Raw genomic sequence first — 10,353 nt, forward strand, 5'->3', positions numbered from 1 at the left:
AAAGTTTGGGTGTCACTCCTTTGGATAGTTATAGTGTCCACCATTCACTTCAGTTGGTAATATGGTCTTTCCACAAAAAAAAAAAAAAAACAATTTATGGCATTGTAATCAGCACCACAAGGACTACCTACTGTAAAAATGAATCTGGAGCATCCATTCAACTGCACTTTATTACAAATTGTTTGATCTTTTGTGGGGAAGGTATGCGAACAAGTCCTACTCCGAATTTGTTCTATATTTGGAAGAAATATTACGATCTACAGAGTTTGAACCAATTTGCCATAATCGGAAATAGGAACAAGTCTCTGATCGGAAGTAATTCCTTAGTGTTTAGCTATGTTGTAAGTGTGACATGTAAATCTTCAGGAAAATCTACATATATTTATACAAGCTGTTATGGATTCAATACCTGCTAAACAGTTTTGTGGACTGCAAGGTACATCAGGATCGATATCAAATCTGTCCAATACAGATCTTTTATGCTTGAGCCAGAATATGTGGTGGTATCAGTCAGGTGTGGAAGTGCAGATATACAGTTGCTTAAAGTATACGAGTACATTCCGCCGATAAATAGCTATACTCCATGCATAGACCATCTCCGAATAATTGTCTCCATCAGCAGATCGCATCAATCCCACGGCGGACGGTTCTATACACTGGAATGACTTGGAGGAATCTTCGACCAGGAGCCGTCACCTCAACAATTATGTGGTCGTGTATTTCATGACCTCTGAATGCCACATTATTATCAATCATGGGAAAGTTAATAAGGATAGTTTCAGAGAGTTCATTAATCACCACTTCAGAGATTTGCCCAGCTCTTTTGATGTTCCGGTAGCGGACAGGACATTCCAAGACATCATCACTCACAATATACCTTCAGGACGAATACCCGAAGTGAAACAAAATTCCACAGCAGAGGCAATGAGATTAGTCGTTGAGCGTGATTAGTTTTTTTCGAGCCAACTCTGGAAGTAAACCCAGTTGGTCGGTGAACATAAGCGGAACAAGATGCTAAATCATTTGAAGAGTTGCAATTTTGAAGCCGTGATAAGTTAATTGTGGGTAACGGTTAAGTCACTCTCGAAACAACCTGGAATGAAGGAAGATAGGTCTTCATTTATTTATTTATTTATTAATTTATTTACTTATTTAATTTTCATTTTTCTATTTATTTATTGTATGTTTGGACGCCAGTCGTACTGGGAATTCTGGAACAAAAAGTCCAAGCCCCGTAAAGTGAAACAGGGAGTTCCACAGAGTGAGGTGATATCTCCGGAAATGTTTAACCTCTATCTCTCCTTTATTCCACACCTTCCAGACGGCAATGACATAGCAACATATGCGTCATGTACCTTCCTTGATGACGGTTGTGAAAAGCTGAACTCCCATTTCACCAATCTTACCACATTTTTCCACGCAAAAAATATGCAAATATCCGCCACTATATCCACCACATGGACTACAGAGATGAGCACAGAGTTGATTGTCATGGTCGATGCTCACATTCGACAGCATGTTCACGTCGTTATCTGCGACAAACTGAGTATTCGAACTAGGTCCTCAAGCCCTAGCCGGCAGCACCTGGGTGGTAGATAAAGAAATCTTGTTGCCCACATATAACGCGATAGGCCGGTCAGCGGTAAGATATGCACGTGGTCCGTGAATTTAAGTGCAACACGATGGAAAAATATTCAAACCCGTCGGAATGGTACCCAGAGGAGGCAAAGATACTTCCAGTACAGCAACACAATGGCATGTTCTCGTTGCTGTAATTGCTCGATGTTACCGTGAGAGCCACCCCAATCACCATATGGTCGCTCATTCATATTATCCTTTACACCGAAATATGCAGAATTCGTTTAAGTTAGAACGGAGACATAGAAGTTGGAACAATTACCTTGGCATCAACACTACTCTAGTTCTAATTCTGCTAAAAAGTTATGAAACACATCAAGGGTTTTCTAAAATTTATAACGTCATAATTAACTAAAATTCTAATATAGTTTTATAAAGCTTCAAACAAAACTCACAAAATCTGAAATAATAGTTAAAATCTTACCTTGATATCAGTATTTTGTTTTAATTTCCATGATAAAAATGAAAATCCACTTCTTGGCTTCAATCCGTATATAAATACGTTCAAATCAAACTTGTAATGATTAATATACATCCATTTACACTTCCACTATTTTAATCCCTCACTAATTTATGCATTTTCTACCCTATTGTTTTTATAAGAATTTAAATAAAAATTTCATGATATTTTCTTAACAGTCAGATGGCCCCACAAAAATGATATTCACACTGAATTGTTAACCCAATTCACAATAGTGCGGCATTTCAAACAAAACATATGTTTTGAACAGATGCTGCTCTCACTCTCTTTACCGCATGCAAGCTGTCAAGAGTCCAGCTGAGTATTGTGTTTTTTACGTAAAGTTCGGCAAGTGGATTTGGATAGGAAAAGTTGTAAGAAAAATCCTTAAAACATGAATCAAGCAGAAGTCACCAAGTTAATGTCCCAGCTACGCATTGCTGTGCGACCCAACAAACGTAATTTGAAAAATCCTAATGGTCCCGAGGGTCGTTTGATGAAGCTGCGGAAAACCGTCACTGCCTTGGTAAAACATGAACGTATAGAGTTATTTTATCAAAGAGCTGATGAAGCTAGAGGCTATGCTGAATTGGTAAGTAATAGTGTAATAAAAATACCATTTACAAAACCTCTAATTCCTATTTCGTTTTTCAGCTCATTTCCGATGCCATAAGACATGGTGACCGTCATAAGGCCACCATGGAATTGGCCGACTTTTGGTTGCTGGAAAAACAATTGGTCCACAAGTTGTTTAAAGTGATTGTACCCCGTTTCGAAAATAGCCATCTGTCATATACACGCATGTACAAAGCTCCTCGCGATTATCCTGGTATCTATTATGACAAAGCTGTGCTCGAATTGAGAGGTAATCCATATCCATCATTGCTGCCCGACTTTTCTCAGAATCGTAATTACATACACAATATCCTCTTGGATGAGGCTCGCAAAGATTACAGACGTGAAAAATTAGCTGAAATGGCAAATAAATTGGCCTCAGAATCGACGACAGAAACGCCAAAAGTTGAAACTAAAACTAATTAGTTAAATTATGGTTTTCGAAATCATTAAAAAATGTTTCATTTCGATTCTTTGTTTTGTATTTAGGATGAAGGCGTTTAATATTAAAAAAACAAATCAGTAAATAAATACGTTAAGTTATATTTTGGAAAAATAAGTGTGTAATGCGCTGTTATTTTATTTTGATGTTAAGGTACACATATTGAAAGTTATTAAAAATAGTCAACTCAAAATAAGAAATATGTATAAGGCAATTTCACGATTTAAAAATGTCCATCGCCAAATACAGTTGACCACATAGACAGCTGAAACGAATCTCCCACTCAGCACATAGGTCGACGGAGCCGAAAAGTTAAGTTCCTTTACGTGCAAGAATCTTCAAGTTTTACCACTTTTTACTCGAAAAGCGTTCCTTTACTTCTGACACCATACAATTCATATGAGAGCAGTTCACAACTTTTGCTACTTTTGCTGGTTTTACCATTTTCAAAAGTAAAGGAACAGACCAAATATAAGCCAGAACTTGTTATGCTGACCAACAAAACTTTTGACCAGTTACGTGGTACCAGATTGGAATACAACGTGGTGAAAGAGTGGAATACAAAAGCGTTTTCAATTTATTTGCAATACTTTAAGCCTTTGAGGCCAATAAGCATTAAGCGTGGATCATTTCATCAAACGGCGAAGACATGATACAATAAGAAGGTAGCAGCAACTGCCGTTTTTGGTAACATAAGATGTCAAAATTTGGCATAAATTCAATGCAATTGACACATTTTGTAACCATCAGCTGGGCTGATAATGCTACCTTCTTATTGTATCATGGGCGCAGAAATCATCGGAACGTCAGCATAAATTTTCCGATACAATAGAGATAGCTAAACTCGAGCCAAATTTGAGCACTAAATTCAAAATAACTGAAATTTTTGGAGTTCTATGCAAAACATGGAACATCTAATGGGTACTTTACATGATATGTCATTCTACATATCGCTCATTTACTCAAAGAGTGGCATAACTCAAAAAACACGTTTTCTGAGTTAGCAATTTCTGTTTTTTCTACGACTTCAACTTTCGGGTTTTTTTTCTCAAGAAGTATGGACTTGCCCTTGAAAGAACTTTTACTGTCGTAATTGAGGCGGCGAATGCAAGTTGCTTCAACAAAAATCAAAGTGATCCGGGAGCAGGCCTTAAAGTGAGTGGACAAATATAGTCCATATTCGAACCTGACCTATACCTGATAGATATATTAGGATGTGTAAAGTATGGACCAAATCTGTCACTCCCATCAAGAGTTATCGTACGCACAATTTTTCCGAACATTTTTGAACTTTTGTGGGGGAGGTACCTGAAGTAGTGGACCGATACGGTTTCTCTTTGAACTTAAACTAAGTTTGCACAAAATATTACGAAGGCCAAATTTTGGACCGAATCGGCAGATCCGTTCGAGAGTTATCGTACGCTCAAACCACTACACACGGTGTTATAGGTTTTTTTGCACCTTTCAGGCTATTTTCTCAGGAAGTATGGACCTGCCCCTGATGAAACTTGTACCGTCGTATGGGGGGAAGTGAATATAAGTTGCTACAACAAAAATCAAAGCGATTCGAGAGCATGTCCTAAACCGAACTTTTCCGAAATTTTGTGTGGGAGTTACCCGAAGGAGTGGACCGATTGAGTCCATATTGAAACCTTATCTAAGCATGGTACACATTTCACGATGTGCAAACTATGGACCAATTCGGTTACTCCCTTCAAAAGTTATCGTCGCACAAATTTTCCGAACATTTTTGAACTTTTGTGGGGGAGGTACCTGAAGGAGTAGACCGATTGGCCCATCTTCGAACTCAAACTAAGTTTGGACAAAATATTACGATAGCCCAATTTTGGACCAAATCGGCTCATCCGTTTGAGAGTTATCGTGTGCACCAGCCAGACAGACAGACGGACGGACATGGCGTATGAAAGTGTATATACCCTTTCTAGCCTAAAGGATGAGGGTATAAAAACATGTAAAACGTCGTTTGCACTAGAACTTTTTGCCGGGTTAACCTTCTTTATGAAGATTTATACCCCGGTTACACTTAGTCGGATTAACCCAGTGGGCTTGGGTTTCAAATATCAATTTCATAGCGCAAACGTCAAATAATTCCTCATGAAGTGGGTTAACCCGACAAAAAACCCTAATGTAACCGTACTTTTAGTTGGCGTTTGCGCTATCGAATTGACATTTGAAACCCAGTGGATTTATTATAACCGCTTAATACCCCGGTTACACTTAACCGGATTAACCTAGTGGGTTTGGGTTTCAAGTGTCAATTCCATAGCGCAAATGTCAAATAAATCCTCATAAAGTGGGTTAACCCGGCAAAAAAACGTTAGTGTAACCGTATAGTAACCGTACTATAAGTGCAAACGGGGTATTATAGGACGTTTATATAACCGGATTTAACAAACCCACTGGGTTTCAAACGTCAATTCCATTGCTTATATTTCAAATAAATCCTCATAAAGAAGGTTAACCCTGCAAAAGGCCATAATATTGTTACGAATGTAACTGATAGGTTTAAGTTAATTTAGTTTAATTTCCGTTAATTTAAAAATTTGAATTGTAACGTAACGTTTTATTACGCAGTTATTTTATTTAAGCAACAACAACTACTATGTAGAACTCTCTTCATCATTCTAGTCGTTGCATTACCTTTTGTTAATGTTCTTTTGTTTGTTTTGCCAAAATCATGTAATTATCGTTTAGTTTGTTACTTCTTTTCTTGCATTTATTTGTTGTTGTAATTACGTCATTGATCATCCCCATGTATGTGAGTCTGGTTGTTTGCTTAGAGGTAGTTTACACTATATATCAATGTCGTATGACACGAAATAAAAACATTCCATATCTACACACGCAGGCAATGTGGAGACGTAATTTTATTGCATTTTTGCTGGTGTGGACGCACAAAATAAATGGCGTAAGAAAAATCCCCAATATTGCACATATTAGCGGCTATGTAATGATGGAAAATTTCATGTCATATGACATTTACATATAGTGTAAACTACCCCTTAGTGCGAATGTGCGTCTGTGTGTTCGTTGTACAGATTCGATGCGTTGCCATATGTTCTAGATATTTCTCGAACAGGGAGATTTTGGGATATAAATACAGGGGAACTGGCAATGACGAGTTGAGTTGTGTTTTAAGCGTTGAACTGAACAGATCGGTTAAATAAGAGCTGCGTGCTAACTAGAGACTTGCTGTGTGCTTTGTAATTAAAGTCGGTTCTGAATAAGTGTAATAAAGAAAATAAAGCATTGCAGAAACGTAATCTAAAACGAACCCTGTTTTATTTGGTACAAATCGTATCGGGGAATAAAACAACGTCTACACGGAGATTAGTTAAATCTAATTCCGTAACAATTGGTGTCAGCAGTGAGATTACGATCATCCTACAATGAAGTTTAAGGATCTACGAGTGGAAGACTTGAAGAAGGAGCTAAGTAAGTTGGAGTTGTGTTCTACTGGCAACAAGGCCGAACTACAAAAACGCTTGTTGGAAGAGTTCGAGCGCCGTGGAATGAACATCGATGAATATGAGTTCGACGGTAAGGAAGAAGTCGAGTTACCGGCAAAGGGCGAATCCACTGTTGAGGAAGTTTCATCGGTAGCTGCCAGGGGTGACGATTTGAAATCAATGCTGGCTATGATGATGCTGGAAATGAAATCTGACAACAGTAAGATGTTAGAAGAGATGTCTAGAAAGAATGAAGAAACTTCCAGACTTGTGATGGAAATGAAAGCGGAAAATTGTAGAATGGTTGAAGAAAATTCCAGTAAAATGATGGAGAAATTAGATGCTAAAATGGAAGAAAATTCCAGAAAGAGTGAAGAATATTCCAGAAAATTAGAGGAAAAGTTAGAAGAGAACTCTAGAAAAATCGCTAAGGGCATGGAAGAGAAATTAGAGGTAAATTCTAGAACAATTAACGAGAAACTCGAGAACATCACGATAGTGATTGAAAAGAGAGTAGAAAACGTGGAGGTGCAAATTAAAGAGTTGGATAAAAAGATTCTGTCTGTTGACGAGAAATTTCTGGCCCATGACGAGAAATTTGTGAACCTGGAGAAGAAAATGTCGGAACTGGAAATCAAAGGTGGCCCAGTGAGAGCTATTCATAACACGTTAAAAATTAAGCCTCCAGTGTTTGACGGCTCTACCTCTTTCAATGTGTTCAAATTACAGTTCGAGACAATGGCTGCTAGAGATTCTTGGAACGACAACGACAAAGCGGTATCACTCCTGATGTCATTGAAGGGTGATGCTGCTGACGTATTACAGAGTATTCCCGCCGCTTCTAGGAACAACTATGGAGATATAATGGCCGCTCTTGAACGTAGGTACGGTAGTGAACACAAGCAAGAGATCTACCGAATGGAACTGAGGGGAAGAGTCCAGAAGCCAAATGAGACTTTACAAGACTTTGCGGCTGATATAGAGCGGTTGGCGCAGTTGGCATATCCAGGAGAGACACATCCATTGGTGGACCGCATAAAGATTGAGACATTTGCAAGTGGTATTCGCGATCCAGAGATAAAATTTGCGACGTATGCGGCACCGATAGGAACATTTGCAGAAACCGTGTCATTTGCCCTGGCCCAAGAAACCGCGAAGATGCTGGTGAAACCTAAAGCTTACAACGTGCGGAGGCTGCAAGTTGAGGACAACAATTCCCAGACCGTTGTCGACCTGCTGAAAGATGCACTGATGCGTGTGAAACGAGGGGCTGCTAGAACGAAAAAGACTTGTTATAACTGTCGTAAAGCTGGACACATTGCACGAGAATGCATATTGGAACGACCAAGGCCCAGATCCACCTCACCACCTTCAAAAAGCGACGACCAACCGGTGGCCAAGAATCTGGAAAGAGAGATATCAGGTGAATCAAATAAAATGAATTCCGTCGATCACGAGGCGCCGCTGGCAGAGGATGAAAACGATGGTCCCACAATTTCTATAGCCATAGTCCAGCAGAAGAACCACAACTTAACGGTGAAAGGCTTCGTCAATGGTGTATTGCGTACCTTGACATTGGACACCGGTGCAACAAAGTCCATTATTAGACCGGATTTGGTAAAAGGGAAGGTATTGCCGTTAAATGGAGTCAAATTGCGGACGGCCACAGGCGAGACTACAACGGTGCATGGAAAGGCCTACCAAAGGCTGAGCATGGGTAGAAAATCTGTAAATTTCGATTTTGTAGTGGCCGATATTATGGACGAAGTTATACTTGGTGTAGACTTCATGATTGCCTTCGATATAAACCTGGACATAAAGCACCGTGTGATGACTTGGTCCAATGTGGAAATACCAATAAGTGTGGGCTACAACGAGAAAAGCAAACATCGCCCAAAGGCAGAATCCGGCGAGATCGCTGTCGATGTCCGTACGCTGAAGGTGGAAGCCGCCGACAATTGGCCCGTAGGAAAGTGGAAAAATCTCGCAACGAAGAGGAAAAAGCGAAGATGTACGTCGAGGAAAGGTCCATCGAAAAGCGGCCGTACAACAAGGAAGGTCAAGTCCGATGAAGACCAGGTGACACTTAGGAAGGTGACCACAAAGAAAGAAGGTATAACGACAAGATTCTCTCCAGGAATCGTCGTCCAGAAGAGCAAAAGTCCAAAGCTGACGGCATAGAGGGTACATCTAAATCGGTTGCTACCACTACGGAACGAGAACTGCGTCTAGTCATGAGGAACAGGCTTAATCGGGAGGCAGTGTGCTACCAATGCCCATACCACAGAGAGGGAACTGTGCCTATTCGGGACGAACAGGCTTAAGCGGGAGGCAATGTTACGAATGTAACTGATAGGTTTAAGTTAATTTAGTTTAATTTCCGTTAATTTAAAAATTTGAATTGTAACGTAACGTTTTATTACGCAGTTATTTTATTTAAGCAACAACAACTACTATGTAGAACTCTCTTCATCATTCTAGTCGTTGCATTACCTTTTGTTAATGTTCTTTTGTTTGTTTTGCCAAAATCATGTAATTATCGTTTAGTTTGTTACTTCTTTTCTTGCATTTATTTGTTGTTGTAATTACGTCATTGATCATCCCCCATGTATGTGAGTCTGGTTGTTTGCTTAGAGGTAGTTTACACTAACTATCAATGTCATATGACACGAAATAAAAACATTCCATATTTACCCACGGAGGCAATGTGGAGACGTAGTTTTTTTACATTTTTGCTGGTGTGGACGCACAGAGTAAATGGCGTAAGGAAAATCTCCAATATTACACATATTAGCGAATATATAACGATGGAAAATTTCATGCCATATGACATTTACATATAGTGTAAACTACCCCTTAGTGCGAATGTGCGTCTGTGTGTTCATTGTACAGATTCGATGCGTTGCCATATGTTCTAGATATTTCTCGAACAGGGAGATTTTGGGATATAAATACAGGGGAACTGGCAATGACGAGTTCAGTTGTGTTTTAAGCGTTGAACTGAACAAATCGGTTAAATAAGAGCTGCGTGCTAACTAGAGACTTGCTGTGTGCTTTGTAATTAAAGTCGGTTCTGAATAAGTGTAATAAAGTAAATAAAGCATTGTAGAAACGTAATCTAAAACGAACCCTGTTTTATTTGGTACAAATCGTATCGGGGAATAAAACAACGTCTACACGGAGATTAGTTAAATCTAATTCCGTAACAATATAAACATGGCCTAAGAAAAATAATTTTTTAATCTTCTTTTTCATCAATTGCGTTTTCTGGTATTATTTACAGTTGTCAACACTCTTCAACATGTATTTTGTTTATGGGTACTTTACACGATATGTTTTTTACATATGAGTTGTCACTTTGCATATACATTTTCAGGGCAATCATGAATAAAAATTCCGTGCGGAATTTGATACCTTTCCCCAATTTCACAATTTTTTATTTCCGTATTTATGTCCAAAATGGTAATATTTTTGTTGATTAGGCAAGAATATTCCATAATAAGAAGATTCTAGCAGTTTTCCACATTTTAAAATAATGATTTTTCAAGAATTTCACCTTTTTAAATTATTTTCCGTGCGGAAAAATTCCGAGGGAAATATTCATGATTGCCCTGTTTGTATTGGAGAAGTGACAACTCATATGTAAAAAACATACCGTGTAAAGTACCCATTACAAAAACTCAAAACAGCTGTTGTGAATAGCAAAACAGTGGCAACACCATCTTTTA

General features: G+C 38.7%; 1 protein-coding gene across 1 annotated transcript; it reads left to right on the plus strand.

Moving 5' to 3' along the window:
- The first annotated feature begins 2,379 nt into the window (after positions 1-2,379).
- On the plus strand, positions 2,380-3,251 carry mRpL17 (mitochondrial ribosomal protein L17). The gene is made up of 2 exons (XM_073982070.1): positions 2,380-2,690; positions 2,753-3,251. Exons 1-2 carry the CDS (start codon positions 2,493-2,495, stop codon positions 3,137-3,139), a joined length of 585 nt encoding a protein of 194 aa, XP_073838171.1. The 5' UTR covers positions 2,380-2,492; the 3' UTR covers positions 3,140-3,251.
- Positions 3,252-10,353: the final 7,102 nt, after the last annotated feature.

Source organism: Musca autumnalis, unplaced genomic scaffold (assembly GCF_047663935.1).
Source record: "Musca autumnalis isolate F117 unplaced genomic scaffold, ASM4766393v1 scaffold_4, whole genome shotgun sequence".
Classification (NCBI taxonomy): domain Eukaryota; kingdom Metazoa; phylum Arthropoda; class Insecta; order Diptera; family Muscidae; genus Musca; species Musca autumnalis.

Bases quoted from the DNA above. Each gene is read 5' to 3' on its own strand.
- mRpL17 (XM_073982070.1), top strand. From the start codon at position 2,493: ATGAATCAAGCAGAAGTCACCAAGTTAATGTCCCAGCTACGCATTGCT. The intron at 2,691-2,752 runs GTAAGTAATAGT...TTCGTTTTTCAG, and splicing joins CTAGAGGCTATGCTGAATTG to CTCATTTCCGATGCCATAAG.